At 48.7% G+C, this 18,885-nt stretch overlaps 1 protein-coding gene across 5 annotated transcripts in view; it reads left to right on the top strand.

The window, feature by feature from the left end:
• Positions 1-660: 660 nt before the first annotated feature.
• The window catches only part of PACC1 (proton activated chloride channel 1), a 58,438-nt gene continuing 40,213 nt past the window's right edge, over positions 661-18,885 (top strand). For 2 of the 5 annotated variants that reach the window (XR_008444577.1, XM_054024555.1), the window contains exons 1-3: positions 669-898; positions 6,517-6,616; positions 17,117-17,332. Coding sequence is in view for 4 of the 5 variants with exons in the window: in XM_054024555.1 (XP_053880530.1) it covers positions 863-898; positions 6,517-6,616; positions 17,117-17,332 (352 nt within the window). In the remaining variant the exon portion in view is untranslated. Of the gene's footprint in view, positions 899-2,220; positions 2,231-6,516; positions 6,617-7,483; positions 7,712-17,116; positions 17,333-18,885 lie in introns of those variants that run through there. The other 3 variants (XM_054024557.1, XM_054024556.1, XM_054024558.1) reach the window with 3 other exon arrangements.

Below are 18,885 nucleotides of genomic sequence, written 5' to 3'. Positions count from 1 at the left end.
CTTTATTTTCATTTACTTATAGGAAGTAGATGAAGAAAAAAAGAATGAAAAACAGGGGCAGGGGGGAGATAAGAGAGAATGTTCTTTTTCTTGGCTGGGTCCCAAGGAGGGGCCCCAAAAATGAAGCTCAGCACAGGGCCCCCAGTAACTCTTAATCCACCACTGCCCAGCTCCCAGAATCCTGTGATTATGTGATACCCTCCCCTTTCATTTTTTTAAAAAGCAGGTTGCCAGACCTCTTAGAGGAAGAGAGAAACTTGAAACTCTGAACCCTAAATGTTCCAAAAACAGAAGGCAAATAAAAAAGAAACCATCATTATTATGTTAAGCCCATCTCGTGCTTTTTGTGGGGGGCTGACATCATTTTTGAATTCCTGGGAGTGGCAGGTCTCATATTCACCCCGCCTCGCCTAACGCTCGCACGGGGAGACCCTGGGGCTGCTGTCTCTAGTGGAGAAATCCTGTTGAACGTGGTGATGCGCACCGCAGACGTGCTGCACCCTGCACCGTCCATAGGCTGCTTTAAACCATCCGCGGCTGCAGCGCAAAGGCTTGTTGGGCGTTCCGCACGTCAGGACAGAGCAGGGGCCCGGCCTGGTCGGTTTTAAACTACATTTCCCAGAATCCTGCGTGTCTCACGCCTATGCTGCCACTGATGAGCCTGAGAGAAGAGGGTTGGGACAGCAGCAGGCGGAGGAGATAGGGGGTGAGAGGCGCGCGCGGCGGCGCCGGGTGGACGCTCCGGGAGGGATCGGTCTGGTACTGCAGAGCTCCGGCGCCTCGCTGCTGTGCGCCTGCCGCTCCCCCTCTCAGCCCCCGGGGGCTGCTGCAGAGGCTGGTTCCAGCTCCCGCCGCTGATGCCATGCTAAGCCAAGAGATCTCCGCATCCTACCAGGAGGTACTGGCGGGCAGCGGGGGAGGGGAGAGGAGGGAAAGAAGTTGATTTGACCGTGTGAATACATGTGCGTAAGGAATGCAAGCCGCCTTGCACGCCAGTGGGGTCTTTTGTTTGCCGAGCAAACTCCCAAACGCGCTGAGCAGCTGTGCACCGGAAAACGCTTTTGCGGCGGTGGTTGAAAAACGGCAAGACAGCGACGGAGATAAGAGCAAGAAGGTGCCGGCTGGATTCCTAGCAGCCTTTTATGGTGCAGCCCTTTCTAGCTAGGTGCAACAATCCAGGGATGTGCACATTGAGGGTAAACCCCAAATCTACAATGAAATAACACTGCAACTAATTGCCGTGTAGTTAGGGCTCAAGATGAACACAGCTCTAACTTGACCGCATGTGTGTTATTCCCCTTTCAGTCAATTTAAAAGCAATTGCAGTATATTCATCTTGGCTCCAGTCACTGCCCTTATTAAACATTCATCTTCTGGTTATCCAGATCGTCAGTGACTTTGATAAGTCACCTGAGGCATAGAAAGTCAACTAGGTCACGTTTTAATTTTAGAGCCATAGCAAAACTGGCTGGCTATTGGCTTTATGTTGCCCTAGGCAAACTGGAAAGTGTCCATTCCTTCCAACCTGCAGTCACCCAAAGAGATCTCCTTGTGAATAATTTTGCTGCCTAAGGCATCCACCAGCTTTCTCTGTATGGTAAAGCCCTGATCCCTAGGGTCCTTGTATTTAAATACATAGGAAACAAACATGATGCTTTTTGATACAGGCAAATACATATTTGTATTTAAAAACAAGGAAATGTCAGTTAAAATACAGTCAATTGTAATATTGTAGAAAGTAAAGGTACATACAGTTGACAGGTGACTTTATCACTTTTATAATAAAGGAGGGGTCTGTCAGACATGAAAAGTGATACTGACGGCCCAATTGTAATCCTGTGCCTAGTCTGCCTATCAAACTCATATATAACATAATATTATACTTGCTTGTACTTGTATCTTTCTTGGTAGATGCATAGAAATTGTCTTGTTTAAGTTAATTGGCAATAAAAACCTGCAGCTGGTCACCTTTGCCGTCGCCACACAGCTGTTTACCTCATTTTAGAAAGTTGCAGGCTACATTTGGCCTTGGGCTTGCACTGTAGGAAGCCCTAGTTTAGCCTATCAACATTTATCAGTTCTTCTCCCATTTCTCATGTTAGACTAGAAGACATTAAAAGATTTAAATAACCTCATGCACAAACAAGTGAAACAGAACATTTCTCCCTTTATTTATACCTCCCAGCAGGGTTTTCTCTGATTGGATGAAATTCACTTCACTCACCTAAAGGTAGGAAGTGGGTGAAGAGCATGTGGTGCTGCTATTTCTGTAACCGCCCCTGAAGCATGGGTTCTGTATCCCCCCGATCTGCCCCATCTCCCAAGTCAGTGTTGACACCCATTAGGTGGCTGCTACCAGCCCTCCTCCGCTCAGTGCAGAGAGCCCCCTTACATTGACCTTTCACACCAGGATGAATTTCACCCACTGTGGCTTCTCCTCTTCTCTGTGTGTTTTCCTTTTATCCTTCTTTTTCTTTTCAGCTGAGGGGCATAGAACATCTAAATGTGAGCTTTCCTTTGCTCATTTGACTCTAGCAAGGTTCCACGCTTAAACAATGATTTCCTTCCACGATGCCAATGACCTGAGTTATATTAGCTTAGACCAGGGGTAGGCAACCTATGGCATGCGTGCCGAAGGTGGCACGCAAGCTGATTTTCAGAGGCACTCACACTGCCCAGGTCCTGGCCACCAGTCCCGGGGGGTTCTGCATTTTAATTTAATTTTAAATGAAGCTTCTTAAACATTTTAAAAACCTTATTTACTTTACATAGAACAATAGTTTAGTCATATATTATAGACTTATAGAAAGAGACCTTCTAAAAAGGTTAAAATGTATTACTGGCATGCGAAACCGTAAATTAGAGTGAATAAATGAAGACTCGGCACACCACTTCTGAAAGGTTGCCGACCCCTGGCTTACACAGAGATCCTAGAATTGTCACCTTTAGTTTTATCCTGGGCTGCCAGTTTCCTCATGTAATTCTACTTCCTCCTTTCTGCACCAACAACAGTTAGGAGTGCTGCATTCGTTCTAGAGTGATTATCTCTCTCTTGAGACTGCCACAGAACTTTGACATGCTTTTAGGTGGTGTGAAAATGCAGAGCCTATTCTCTCCCACTTCTCCCAGCTGCTGGAGACCGGGAATGAAATTTCTGTAATCATTGTATCACCAGTAGAAATGTCAGTGCTGAGATCAATTCCAGTTCTGGGTCTTGCATGATGCTGGAACCCTGTGTCTTGAATTACCCCACACTTAATGTCCTTGCCTGTCACCTAAGTATGCGGTGGAATATTATATGTTGGGCAGCTATCACCATATTTGGCTGGTCCATGGTACGTACGCAGTATACGTAAGATGTTGGTCTGAGAAGGTGACTGCCACTGATGTGCATCTGTGAATAGTTACAACGCAACTTTCATTCATTTGGGCATATACTGGTACATTTGAAGAAACCAGAATAAACTTGCATGGTAATACTGCTCCTGCTATCCTGTTATTGGTGGACTGTAGCTTAGTGTGTATGCAGATGGGACTGGCTACGAAATAGGTCTTGTCAGGTTGCATACACTCATTCTGGATTGAATGCTGTGCTCCCAAGATGTAATGGCTTTCCCCATGATCGAGTTAAGCTTTTGAAGTCCAGTGCTACATGTGATTCTTAGTGGTTTGGAGTGAATTTTGTATGCACGTTTGTGGTCAAATGAGTTTTCTGGACTGCCAGTGAAGACAGTTGTCCTTACAAGCATCAGACCACCAGCAAAGCTCACCTAGTTACTAAGGGTGCGATCCACGAAGGCACTTAGGCACCTAAGTCCCTTTGTGGATCTGGGCCCAAGGGTTACTGCTTCATACCCTTTGGGCTGACAGTCCTTTGATGGTTTTAAGTGTAAGAGGCTTGTAAAAATAGATGTCTTACCAGTCCAGAACTCCAAATGTTGTATTTTGCTTCTGAAGTGCATTGAAATGCTCTCTGTTTTGATTTTTCATCTTTCTTCCATTCCTGCATATTAAAGAAGGGTCATTGTAGATTTACCCTGAGAGTGTAATAAATGTTGTATCATAATATGTTTTCTACTTTGATGTTACACTGAAATTTCTTGCGGTCATTTTTTCCATAGGTTACTTTAATTTGACATGGAAGTTCTCTCTCATTGCAATTTGCATGTTGCTGTGAATTGGAAACAATTGCGGCTTATTCAGCTTCCCAAGTTCCACTCTACTCAAAATCTCTCATTGCACGTGGTTTTCTGTGTTTAGACCTGATGTGACCAAGTTACAGGTTTAAAGAAAGAATAAACCGTCTGTTGTGTTAATTAGATTCTGTGCTTTTGTAGGACCTTTCATCTGAGGATTTCAATGTATTTTACATTAATGAAATCTTCAAACACCTGTGTAGAGTAGATACTAATATTTTCATTTTACAGAGAGCTAAACTGGGGCTTTGAGAGGTTAAGTAATTAGGCCATAGTTACACAGTCTGGCAGTGGCAGAGCCCAGAATACCAAATGCCTTTAACCCCCTAACTAGACAATATAGGTAGATGAAGTGTCTGTGTATTAGGAGGAAGTGTGTCTAATGGTGAGAGAAGATGATTAGAAGTCAGGAGTTGAGGAAACTATTTCTGGTTCTGCCACTGACTAGGTCTGTGACTTTTGATAAGTCCCTTAGGTCTTTTCTACATGAGGAAGTTGCACAAGTGTAACTTGAGTCAACTTTTAAACTGATAAAAGGCTTGTCTACAGCAACAATCAGTTCATGGCAAGCAGCTGTGTGACTACCCTACAGTAGTCTGTGAGGGGCTGTCCATGTGGACCCAGCTGAAATGTATTAACAGTTAGTTAATGCCATTTGATTAGCCCCATATCAAAGAGGACTAAATCAAAGGTCATTAAAGAATTATTAATGGGAGTCAGCAGGCTCCGCACACACTGTTAGTCCACAGCAGTCTTGTGCCGGGTAGAGTCACACCGACCTTGCGGCAAACAAAATGTTCCTATAGTCTAATCTTTAATTAAACTGGTGCTAAAGGCTCTGCAGACACTCTTATTTCAGCATAAGAGAGTGTCTTATTTTGGATTAGCTAAACCTGTTCCTAATCTATTCAAACTAACCTGCAATAATCCACTCTTAAACTGAAATAAGAGTCTGCACTGCTTCGTGTGGAGGTGGTTTTATTATGTCAATGGGAGAGCTCTCTCCTGTCAGCATAGCGTTGCTACACGAGCGGTGTTACAATGGTGCAGCTGCATCGGTACAGCTGTGCTGCTGTAAGCTCGCTAGGTAGACATGGCCTTAGTATGTTGAAATTCACACCTTAAGTTATACTGGGGCAACAAAACCTCTCTCTCTCTCTGCTGGTCTGAGTCTCTGTTGCCTCACACCCTGAGAAGTCAGTCAAACCTGTGCAAAGTGTGTGTGAAACAGTGGTAACATTTTGTGCTCACTTTGTGCAGGTGTGAGTGACTACACAAAGTTGCAAGAAGAAAGTGGAGAATCAGGCTCTTTGCCTAAGAAGATTTTGCATCTGTAAAATGAATACTATTTGAGATCTGGAATAAAAATTGCTAAAAAGTGAAAATGATCAATTAGTATATTTTATTACAATGTTTAAAATAAAAAAAAATTATATTTTAAAATGAGAGAGGCAAAAGTTGGTGCAAAGGAAGGATCCTTAGCCCTTCAGCTTCCACGGGGGACTCCTGGGGAGGAGAAGATGGAAGGACTTTTTTCTTAAATAAAAGGAAAACCAAGTTTTCATTGTTTGCGTTCCATGTGTTCCCCAGTTCTTTGTCTAGATGCTTTATGGTATATTGATGCCTATCTCATGTGACAAGCTTAAGACATTGACCAAAGCACTGACTTGTTTGTTAGCAGCTGCACTGAGCTGAAAAATAAAGAGCAGCGACTTGTGGACTTTTTGACTGTTCATTTGTAATGATGCATCTGCGGAGGTGGTTTGGGCTGTGCTCGGAAGTAACTTGCACTAATATCTGTTAAAAACAATAACATTTCGTGCACTCCCTTCTGATTGAAGTGTGCTAATGCGTTGTCCTATGGCATAGATTGTGATTTGTAATAATACATATTCTGAAACAAGGACCTTCTCCACTCAAGAACATGTTGAGATCATGAGACAATATCTTAATTTTGAGGGTTCAAGTGGGTTGAAGATGCCGTTGAAAAGTGCTGTTTTTTTAAAGGGTGGTGGTGGTAGTGGTGGTATTGTGCTGGACTGGGACTCGAAAAATCTGGGTTCAATTTCAGGCTCTCTCACTTCCGTTGTTCCCTTGGGCAAGTAATTTAATCTCTCAGAAATGGGGATAATATTTCCTTTCTCCCATCCTCAGGTCTAGTCTCTTTATGTTGTAAGCTCTTTTCCTGTGTATTTGTGCAGCACCTAGCACAATGGGGCTCCGATCTCAGTTGCATCCCCCTGCACTGCTATAATACAAATAAATAATCGGTATTGTGATGATATAAAAGTACATATGAAAATGGAATGTATTTCCTCAGCTGAGTGAGGAAGTGGAGCACGTAGCTGAGCATCTAGAGCCAGTGGAGGAAGGGGAAATGGACGATGATCAGGAGGATACCAGCTCTGCTATTTTACCAGGTGAGAGCTGCTAATGCAAAAGTCCTCTATCAAGTGCCTAATAAAAGCTGCTTGTTTTGAATGGCCTTTTGGGGAGCAATTGAAACAATAAATGGCTCACTGTCAGGAATGAAATACTGTACCAAAGGGAAGCTGAAGAGTTCCTTACCCATGAGACAACATCACTGTGTCTCCTCTGCTACAGATATTAACCTGGAGTTAGAACCAAACCAAAGAAAATCCAGCAAAATCCATTTAAAAGGAAATGCTGAGCTGACCCTGCTGGGATTTGAATGTGCAATTCCAGGGAGCCAGTGTATTGCTACTTTGCGGCATAAGCATTGTCTACCTAAGCAAGTTGCACCGGTTAAACAGAAGGTGTGGTTTTAAACCAATTTAGGCCTTGTCTACACTACAGAGTTTTGTCGACAAAAGTTATGCCGCTTTAATTAAACTGCTGTTGCATGTCCACACTATGCTGCTTGTGTCGGTAGAGTGCATCCACAATAGCAGCTCTTGCATCTACACAGAGAGCAGTGCACAGTGGGTAACTATCCCACTGTGCAACTGGCTGCAGTGTGCTTTGGGAAGGGTTTGCAGTGCCTCATGGGGCAGGTACAGTGTCACATGATGAAGGTTTCTCAATCCCATGGTTCCAGGGGCATCCTATACATTGCCAGCTGCTTTTCAACTGAAATGTAGGGGGGAGAGAGGGGAGCAAAGTGTGTGTGTGTGTTGTGGGGGAGACAGAAACAGTGTGTGTTGGTGGAGAGTGTGTCAGCATGCTGTCTCTAAGTTCAGACAGCAGCCTGAACAACCAATCCTGAGGCAGGAGGAGGGGGACACCCCCTCTCACATCAGCTCACTCCCCCCCCCCCCCCCCCGCAGCCCACTCTGCCTGCCGCTGTGTTCCTTGTGTCGAGGAGAGCAGGATTCCACATGAATGGTTCTGTGATTCCCTCCGAGTTCTCCCACAGCCTCTTCAGCTGCTGGGAGCAGCGTCCTTGGCAGCTCTGTGAGCTCTCCACGCTGAGGAATGTCAAAGCTTCCCAGAGCTTTGAAAGGGGAGCGGTGCCTGCCTGCATAGCTCGATGCAGAGCAGCCAAGTTCAAAACAGTGAGTAGAGCTCTCTCGGTGGGAAATTGTGGGATACTGGGGGAGGCCAGTTATGGTGACATAATGAACGGCAGCATCACCACTGACGCTTTGTTGCTTTAACTTTGCAGCGAAAAGCTCTATGCCTCTTGTCGAGGTGGTTTTATTTTGTTGGCAAAACAGCAAGAGTTTTGCCGCCAAAAGTAGCTTTGTAATGTGTACACCTCCCCTGTTTTGTCGAAACTGTGTAGTGTAGACAAGGCCTAAGTTACAGTACAGTAAGTACTGTGTGGATGTGCGTTTTGGTTTAAATCAGGTTTATTGCAGTTTAGATTAAGTTGATTAAGAATAGGTGTAAACTAAGTGTCCATACTCGCTTTTGCACTTGTTTAAAAAACACTGTAAGTTTAATTGGTGCAATTTCCTTGTGTAGATAAGGCCCTAGTTCTTTAGGCTGTCCCCTCCTGGCAGTAACTTTGTGGGAATGGCCTGTGCGACAGTGGAATCACATTATTTGACTAGGCACATGTTCATTGGGAGCTTTTAAAGGGTTAGTATTTGCTGTGGTAAGGAACAAACACCTCAGCATGCTCTTACATTTGAAGGATAGGACATACTGTGGCATGATAAAGGCTGTTTTTTTTTTTTTTTTTTTTTTTTTTTTTTTAATATGGCTCCCTGTGTAAAAGACCAAATTGTCAAAATATAGCCATCACTTCTTGCATGTGCCATTTATAACACCCATTTGTGTGTGCAACTATATAGTGCACATAGTTAAACCTCCTTGTGTGTAAGTCAAGTATTGGTTCTTCTTCGAGTGCTTGCTCATATCCATTCCATTAGGTGTGTGCGCGCCGCGTGCACGATCGTCGGAAGATTTTCTACCCTAGCAACACCGGCGGGTCGGCTGTGGAGCCCCCTAGAGTGGCGCCTTCATGGCGCTGAATATATACCCCAGCCGACCCGGCGCCCCCTCAGTTCCTTCTTACCGCCCCTGACGGTCGTTGGAACTGTGGAGCGCTGCTTAGCTGTTCTCCACTCTCCCTAGCTTAGTTTGTTGTATCACAGTTATAGTTATAGTTATAGTTCTAGTGTTTATAGTTAAATAGTTAAATAGTTTAAAATTTGTTCTAGTTGTTCTAAGTAGTTCAGGGGATTAAGGGGGTCGTCTCCCCCTTTCTCCCCCGGCCGCGGGGCCGGACTCATGCCCAACGCTCCCGGCTTCAAGCAGTGCGCCTCCTGCGCTAAGCCTATGCCCACGAGCGACCCGCACGACTCCTGTCTGAAGTGCCTGGGAGAGTCCCATCAAACAGACAAGTGCAAGATCTGTAAGGCCTTCAGACCAAGGACCAAGAAGGAGCGGGACTTTCGGCTCCGGCAACTCCTGATGGAGGCGGCACTTAGTCCGGACGCTCCATCTACAAGTCAGGCCCCGGCACCTAGCACCTCGGTGCACAGTGCCCCGGCAGCACCGGCTATGACGACCACGCGAGTGGCGTCAGACAAGCCTCCCCGGCACCGGACCTCGTCGGCACCGCAAGCAGTGCCTCGACGCCGGTCATTATCCCCGGGGCATAAAAAAGCCCATAAGACGGGGACATCCGTGCCGAAGACGCCGGCTCCCCCAGTGCCGGGGGTAGAGCCGCGTCCGCCGGTGGAGCACCGGAAACAGGTGCCTCCAGCACCGTCGACTCCGGCGCCGAAGCCGTTGAGTCCGGTGCAGATAGCGTCTCCACCGAGACCGGCGGTGATACAGTGCCTCCCGTCGACTCCAGAGACCTTCGCGGCGGCGAGAGACTTAATAGCTCTCACGGAGCCGGCACCGCCTCAACCACCGGCACCGACTGCACCGTTGACTCGCCCGGTCCAGTCGAGGGGGAAACCTGCCTTGATGCGCCCTTCATCGCAAGGGCTGGAACCTCGGCACCGATCCAGGTCCCGAAGCAGGTCCCCACGCCGCTCGCAGTCCCGGCACCGAATATCGCCTCGGCACCGGTCGTACTCGCGGCCAAGATCTTCTTCGCGGCACCGCTCTACGTCTCGGCACCGCTATGATCGTCGGCACCGATCAACGTCGAGACGTAGTTCTCGGCACCGCTACGGTCGACGCTCGACGTCGAGAGGCCGCTCCCGGCACCGGGCATACTCCAGGTCCTCGTCGAGGTCCAGATCCGACTCCCGGCACCGACGAGGTCATCGGCACCGGTCGCGGTCCCGGCACCGATCGCCGGCACCGCGTAGAGATAGATCATCTCCGGACCGGCACCGTGCGGCACCGCAGCCAATCGGAATCGTCTCGACGCTCTCGGCACCGCCGTGGCCATCGAGATCGGAGTCCCACTCCTCGGAGGACCTCTCGAGATCGGCATACCCCCCTCAGGGGCAAGCCGAGGAACAGGACTTGGGCCATTGGCAGGAGATGGCAGAGGACCATTCTCATGGCCCATGTCACTGGTCGTTTTGGACCCCGTGGGCGTACCATCAGGCGCAAGGGGCTCCAATTGCTTCGACCTCTTGCTCCGGTCACTCCATCAGAGGGGCCCCGGAGTCCACCATTTCGCGGCCTCCGCCAGGGGGCATGGAGGCTTCTGTGTCCGCACCACCTGACGCCCTGGACCCAGGCGCAGGTGATGCTCCAGCCCAGGAACAGAGAGACCAGGACCAGCCCTTGGATCCTGTTCCACCGGAGGCATCTTCCTCTTCTTCTCCGGATGAGGCAGTGGCGGGCACATCGTGCACAGACCCACCTCCAATAGATCTTCGGGCTCACCAGGATCTTCTGCGCAGGATGGCCCGTAATATGGACCTGCAGGCGGAGGAGATAGTGGAGGTGCACGACCCGATCGTGAATATCCTTGGAGCGGATGCCCCATCGAGGGTAGCGTTACCCCTGATCCGCACGATACAAATCAATGCGGATACGATATGGCAAACTCCTGCCTCTATCCCACCCACAGCGAGAGGGGTGGAAAGGAAGTACTTTGTCCCATCTAAGGACTACGGGTACTTGTATACCCACCCCCAACCGTGTTCATTGGTGGTGGCATCAGTGAACGCACGAGAGCGCCACGGCCAGCAGGCTGCAGCGCCTAAATCAAAAGAGGCTAAGCGGCTCGATTTGTTTGGCCGTAAGGTTTACTCAGCCGGAGGGCTGCAACTTAGAGCGGCGAACCAACAGGCGCTATTGAGCCGTTACAATTTTAACTCCTGGAACTCTATGGGGAAGTTTAAGGAGTTGGTTCCCCAAGAGTCCAGGGAAGAGTTTGGAGCCATGGTAGAGGAGGGTAAGAAGGTGGCTCGGACCTCCTTGCAGGCCTCCTTGGACATAGCAGACTCAGCTGCGAGGACCCTGGCTTCGGGTATCGCTATGCGGAGGATCTCCTGGCTTCAGGTTTCGGGTTTGCCTCCGGAGCTGCAGCAAACCCTACAGGATCTGCCCTTTGAGGGACATGGATTGTTCTCGGACAAGACGGACTCTCGTCTGCAGAGCCTCAAGGACTCGAGAACAATCATGCGCTCCCTGGGGATGCATGTTGTGGGCCCTCAGCGCAGACCATTTAGGCCGCAGCCTCAGCGCTTCTACCCCCCCCCCCGCCTCGTCAGAGACAGGACTCGACCCGGAGGCGAGGGCGAGGTGGTAGAAGAAGGTGGGCCGGCCCTCAACCCGGCCAGAACCAGGGGCCACCTAGACCACCTTCAGGCCCCAGGCAGAACTTTTGAAGGTGCGGTCGAGGACGGCGCCCCAGTCATCCCCCAGGATCCAGCCCCCTCCTTTCGGGATCGTCTCTCCCACTTCCACCGTGCTTGGTCCCTTATAACTTCGGACCGTTGGGTCCTCCGCACAGTGGAGAGGGGATACACTATCCAGTTTTCTTCTATTCCCCCCTCCCACCCCCCTTCCCCGTCCCTCTTCAGGGACCCTTCTCACGAGCAACTTCTTATACAGGAGGTTTCTACGCTCCTGGCCATGGGGGCCATAGAGGAGGTTCCGATAGAGTTAAGGGGCAGGGGATTTTATTCCCGTTACTTCCTGATCCCCAAGTCCAAAGGAGGTCTGCGGCCCATCTTGGACTTGCGCGGACTCAACAAATTCGTAGTAAAGTTGAAGTTCCGCATGGTCTCTCTGGGGGCCATTATCCCTTCCCTCGATCCTGGAGACTGGTTCGCCGCCCTCGACATGATAGACGCATACTTTCACATCTCAATTTACCCACCTCACAGACGCTTCCTGCGATTCGTGGTAAACGCGGTGCACTACCAATTTGCAGTCCTTCCCTTCGGCCTATCCTCGGCCCCAAGAGTGTTCACGAAATGTATGGCTGTCGTGGCAGCGTACCTTCGTCGGCAAGGGATACAGGTGTTCCCGTACCTAGACGACTGGCTGGTACGCGGTCGCACCAAGGAGCAAGTTCAAGCTCACGTCCACATAATAGTGCACACATTCAACGAGTTGGGCATCCTACTCAACAAGGACAAATCCACTCTAGAACCTACCCAGAGAATAGAATTCATAGGCGCAGTTCTAGACTCCAGACGTGCACAAGCCATCCTGCCAGACAACCGATTTGGCACCATCACGAGCCTCATTCAAGGGCTCCAGACGTTCCCAACTACCACTGTGAGGTCGTGCCTTACCCTGCTGGGTCACATGGCTTCCTGCACGTACGTAACCAGGCATGCCAGACTTCGGCTTCGCCCACTCCAGACCTGGGTGTCGTCAATATATCGACCACATCGGGACAGCCTGAACATGGTGGTCACGGTCCCGATCTCGGTCCTGACCTCCCTCACCTGGTGGCTAGATCACAATGTGGTCTGCGAGGGGATGCCATTTCACGCCCCACAACCCTCTCTGCACCTGGTCACAGACGCTTCATCTCTGGGTTGGGGCGCCCATCTCAACGAACACCATACCCAGGGCCTGTGGACTGCACCCCAGCTAGCCCTGCACATCAATGTTCGGGAACTGATGGCGGTGCGCCTGGCGTGCCAGGCATTTCTCAACCTCCTACGTGGCCGATGTGTGTTAGTTCTCATCGACAACACCACGGCCATGTTTTACATCAACAAGCAAGGAGGAGCACGTTCGTCAATTCTATGCCAAGAGGCCATTCGCCTGTGGGACTTCTGCATCGCCCACTCAATCCATCTCACGGCATCGTTCCTCCCTGGAGTCCAGAACACTCTAGTGGACCGACTCAGCAGGTCCTTCCAGACGCACGAGTGGTCTATCCGTCCGGACATCATACATTCCATCTTCCAAAAGTGGGGGTTTCCCCAGATAGACCTGTTTGCATCTCGAGACAACAGGAAGTGCCACGTGTTCTGCTCCCTACAAGGTCGAGCTCCGGGCTCCCTCTCGGATGCGTTTCTCCTTCCCTGGAAAGACCACCTGTTTTATGCCTTCCCTCCGTTTCCTCTGGTCCACAAGGTACTGCTCAAATTGCGCAGAGACCAGGCACAGGTAATTCTGGTCGCTCCAGCGTGGCCGAGACAACATTGGTACACCACACTGTTGGAACTCTCGGTTCAGACACCGATCCCGCTTCCGTTGTGTCCGGATCTCATCTCTCAGGACCACGGCCGGCTGCGTCACCCCGACCTGCAATCACTCCACCTCACGGCGTGGCTGCTCCATGGTTCACCCAGGCAGAGCAGCAATGCTCGCACTCTGTCCAACAGATTCTGCTGAGCAGTAGGAAGCCCTCAACACGCACCACGTACCTGGCCAAGTGGAAGCGGTTCTCCTGTTGGTGCGAACAACGAGCCATGTCCCCATTGCAGGCACCCATTCCTCTCATTTTGGAATATCTCCTCTCCCTAAAACAGCAGGGGTTGGCGATATCTTCAATTAGAGTTCACCTGGCCGCTATATCGGCCTTTCACCCAGGGGAACTCGCGTCCTCGGTATTCTCTAACCCGATGGTCGTTAGATTCCTCAAGGGCTTAGACCGGATGTACCCACAACAACGTCAACCCGTTCAGACGTGGGACCTCAACCTGGTTCTCTCCAAGCTCACAGGTCCTCCATTCGAGCCACTGGCCACCTGTTCACTTTTGTACCTATCCTGGAAGACAGCCTTCCTTGTAGCCATCACCTCAGCAAGGCGCGTTTCTGAACTCAGGGCGCTTACATCCGAGCCCCCTTATACAGTTTTCCATAAGGATAAAGTGCAGCTTCGTCCACATCCTGCCTTTCTCCCTAAGGTGGTTTCTCCTTTTCATATCAACCAGGACATCTTTCTCCTGGTCTTTCATCCCAAACCACATGCCACTCGCCAGGATCAACGTTTGCATTCCCTGGACGTACGAAGGGCCCTGGCCTTCTATATTGACCGCACAAAGCACTTTAGAAAGACGACGCAACTCTTCGTTGCAGTGGCCGACCGAATGAAAGGCTCACCGGTCTCCTCACAACGCCTATCCTCCTGGATTACGTCTTGCATCCGGACTTGCTATGACCTGGCAGGTGTCTCAGCACCGCACCTCACCGCTCACTCCACGAGGGCCCAGGCTTCCTTGACGGCTTTCCTGGCACAAGTTCCGATCCAGGACATTTGTAGAGCAGCGGTTTGGTCGTCAGTCCACACATTTACAGCTCACTATGCACTAGTGCAGCAGTCCAGAGACGATGCTGCTTTCGGATCAGCGGTTTTGCACACAGCAATGTCTCACTCCGACCCCACCACCTAAGTTGGGCTTGGGAGTCACCTAATGGAATGGATATGAGCAAGCACTCGAAGAAGAAAAGACGGTTACTCACCGTTGTAACTGTTGTTCTTCGAGATGTGTTGCTCATATCCATTCCAAACCCGCCCCCCGTCCCCACTGTCGGAGTAGCCGGCAAGAAGGAACTGAGGGGGCGCCGGGTCGGCTGGGGTATATATTCAGCGCCATGAAGGCGCCACTCTAGGGGGCTCCACGGCCGACCCGCCGGTGTTGCTAGGGTAGAAAATCTTCCGACGATCGTGCACGCGGCGCGCACACACCTAATGGAATGGATATGAGCAACACATCTCGAAGAACAACAGTTACAACGGTGAGTAACCGTCTTTTCTTAAAAGTTGTGCAGGCAAGTCGAGTGAGGGGGGGTATGTACACATACCAGGGGAAGCTGATTAAAGGACTTTGGACAGTATTACCTATCTTGTTGATAGTGAAAGTGTTTGAGAGAGAGTTTTTTCTAGAGTTAACTGGAATCCTTCTCATGAGCAACTTTATATAATGTGCATACAGAGTTAGGTGTTAGACTTTAGTCTTTAAAAATGTAAGGATAACATAACCTGGTGCATGCATAGGGTTGCCAACTTTCTGCTCTCACAAAACCGAACACCCTTGCCCCGCCCCATCTCTGAGGTCCCGCCCCTGCTCATTCCACACACCCCTCCCCCCATCGCTCACTCTCACCACACTCACTCACTCGCTTATTTTCACTGGGCTGGCTCAGGGATTGGGATGCAGGAGGAGATGAGAGCTCTGGCTGGGGGTGCGGGCTCTGGGGTGGAGCCAGGGATGAGGGGTTCAAAATGCAGGAGGGGGTTCTGGGTTGGGGTGCGGGAGGTGGTGTGAGGGCTCAAGCTGGGAGTGCAGACTCTGGGGTGAGGATGAGGGGTTTGGGATAGAGGAGGGTGCTCCGGGCTGGAGGGTGGAGCCGAGGGGTTCAGAGTATGGGAGGGGGCTTCGGGCTGAGGAAGGGGGTTGGGGAATGGGAGGGAGGTGAGGGCTCTGGGCTGGAGGGGTGGGTTCTGGGGGGGCATAAATGAGGGGTTCAGGGTACAGGAGGAGGCTGGACCAAGGGTTTCAGAAGGCAGGAGGGGGATTGGTGCTGGCTCCAGGCAGCGCTTACCTCAATCAGCTCCCAGAAGAAGCAGCATGTCCCCCCTCCGGTGGCTCTGTGCACTGCCCCATCCACAGGCGCTGCCCCTGCAGCTCCCATTGGCCACGGTTCCCAGCCAATGGGAGCTGTGGAACCAGCGCTTGGAGCGGGGGAAACATGCGAAGCCCCCTGTCTGCCCCTACATGTGGGAGCTGGAGGGGGGACATGCCACTGCTTCTGGGAGCCACGGCAGGTAGGGTGCCTGTCTTAGCCCCGCTGTGTTGCAGACCGGACTTTTAATGATCCGGTCAGCAGTGCTGACCGGAGCTGCCAGGGTCCCTTTTCGACCGGGCGTTCTGGTCAAAAACTGGACACCTGGCAACCCTGTGCATGCACGCTGCAGTTAGCTAGCTACATAAGAGCACTACAGTGCTGAAAGCCTCTGTGTTGATGCATAGATTAAATTTGGTCAGGATCAGTTGGTTCAGACTTAGGAGAGATGAGTCTTTTATGCTGTGGAAAAAAAGGCTCCATCGGGGGACTTTTTGCTGTGAACGCTGAATTTTTCAGCTGATCTGGCCTCTTTTAAATGTGTTTTTATTCTGCCTATTGTGTCCCTAGGCCAGTGGTTCCCAAACTTTAACAACCTATGAACCCCTTTCACTAAAATGTCAAGTCTCACGAACCCCCTCCTAAAAATGAATATATCCAGGGATTTTCTCCTTTACCTGAGTATAAATTATAAAAGCATTGATCTTGGAAATATAAAATTTGTTTTTATGACATGCTTATTACACACTATTTATTATTAATTATTCATCATTACAGTATTTTATTACATTATGAAAACGGCAACACTCTTCCAAGATCTCACTTTCCTTTCGTAGTTTGTATCACTTTGAATAAGCCTGTTATAAGACAAGGCTCCTGTGTTTCATCAAGGAGTATCAGATGTGAAACAGCATGAAGGTATTTAAGAAGACAACTTGAAGAGTTCCCTCCTACACAAGCATTCAGGTCTTGAGCAGTCCAGGCAAACAACGCACATTACAACAAAGCTTAAACTTATTGTTTTTAAAATTATGATGAAGAACACTAGCTGCCTATTTAATTTTAAAAACAGCAAAAAATATCCACTTCCCTTTCCATTTCTTATAAGGAGTCTTGAAGTTTAAATCTCAGTGTGATAGATATGCTTGCTTTGATCTGCTTAACTCTTGGAAGTCCAGGGGCTCTGGGCTGCTGGCCCTATGGGGTCCCTATGGACAGCTCTGTCCGCCATTAGGGAATTTTTTCCCGAGAACCCCCTGTAACATTTCGTGAACCCCAATTTGGGAACCACTGCCTTAGGCACAATCCGTAATGCAGGAGGTAAAACAAAGGCAGAACCCTCTCCTTACTGATTACGCCGCATCATATTCATGGGAAGTAACAGCCGACTGTTTGCTTGTCAAAAAACATTATTTATTTGTTCTTGTATTTTAAATCAAACTAAGCCTGTTGTTCCCTCTCATTTCAAATGGTACATCTTGAAATTAACGCTCTGCATGATTCAGTGTGGAAGACTGTAAGTAAAGACACTTAAAATTTTAATCCCATATTTTGTTCAGTCCTAGATAGTGAATCAGGGACCAGTAGCCCTTCTGTGCGTTTCAGCAAGACCTGCCTAAAGAATGTCTTTTCCGTAATTCTCCTCTTCATTTATCTGCTGCTCATGGCTGTAGCTGTGTTCCTTGTCTACCAAACTATCACCGACTTCAGGGAAAAGCTCAAACACCCGGTGATGTCTGTCTCTTACAAGGAGGTGCCCTTGTATGATGCACCTGGTAAGTCTCTGGAAACAAATCATCATAGTGGTGAAGTCCAACTGTGTCTCAAGATGTCATTCAAATCTTTGCATGCGTTACTGACAGCATTTTGCATGTAACACGTGCTGGTGCCATTTACTCTCCATGTCGGTCCAAGTGATGCAAAAAATGCTTTGGACTTCGCTTCTTTTTTTGTTTAACCCGTGGTGGTGGGGACTGCAATGCATGGAGCCTTTTCTCGGTTATCATGAGACTGATTTGCTGAATCTGAACATATATAATGTTAATACACGCGTTAGAGTCTCACGCAGCTCTTCAAGAGCTCATATGAGGCTTTTTTGCAGAGTCCCTAGACTTGAATGGGCTCATCTTGAACTCTTGGGAGTGAGAAGAGCGTTGACCACAGCAGTGCTCCTTAAGCTACTTAACCTAGCCACAGCAGCACATCTGACTGCTGCTAGGATCCCTGCCCCTCGAAGGAGCAAGGAAATAATGGTGGTCAAAAGAAGGCAGAGCTTTTGTATTAACAGGATTTTATAGGCAGCCACAAAATCATCATACTGTGATAGTCTGCTTTTGCACTGGCATTGCATCAGTAGGCAGTGACAATGAAACAGCTCCACCGTATCAATATCACAACACAACATCAGAGCATCATATAGCAGTTATTTGGTGACGATTATTTTTATTAAAATGTTTTGGAGTAGTGCTGTGTGTGTAGATATAAAAAATGTGTACTTACCCCAGTAAGCAGCGGCTTACTCAAAGGGACACAGTCAACTTAAAAATCACACTTATGTCTGAAAATGTTACCACCTACTCTTGTTAGGAGTAATCCCTCCCAGGACTATTGTTGAAAGATTAGAGAGAAAATATTTGGGGTTTTTGCAGCTATACTGTGTGCATTTGACAGCATTCTGTGTATAGTTAATTTAATTATTTCCTCTGTAGTCAGTTAGGCCTCAAGTCTGCAATCAGACCTTTGTGGAGAGCTGCATTCACAAGCTCAGGTGTCTACTGACATGGATCTGATTGTAAGGTCAGGGCCATTGTCTGTTTCCCTATGGTTTGTGTGGGTCTTTCATACAGTGATAGGGGAGAAAAACATTTTAAAAAATAAAAAAAAATCTGATTGTAAAACCACAAAAATTGGCAGTGAGCTCAGAGGCAGTTGTAGGACTTGAAATTACTTTTAACTTTTTTAAAAACTGACCAGATTTTTCTTCCAAGCATGGAACACTGGAGATCAGCAAAATGTATTTTAGATGCTCTCCACTATCCTTTTTGACTTCTTATGTGAGGGCATACAGGTTATTTCAGTAATTGGTGTAGGTTTATAAATCATATGGTCATTTATCACATGTAGCATTTTATTTATTTATTTATAGTAGTTGATCTATATTATCTTCAAGCAAATCTGTGTTTCCCAGACTAAATGTGGCATAAGAGCTTTGCTGGTTTTCATGAGGGGGAAGCTGGAAAGAAACACATGAAGTTTTTATACCCACCATTGGACTTAAGCGTTGTACTTTTATGCTAAATATATTAATTGCAGCATGGGTGAAAAAAAT

Source organism: Malaclemys terrapin, chromosome 3 (genome assembly GCF_027887155.1).
Source record: "Malaclemys terrapin pileata isolate rMalTer1 chromosome 3, rMalTer1.hap1, whole genome shotgun sequence".
Taxonomy (NCBI): Eukaryota; Metazoa; Chordata; order Testudines; family Emydidae; genus Malaclemys; species Malaclemys terrapin.
This window is presented reverse-complemented; position numbering and strand designations above follow the sequence as displayed.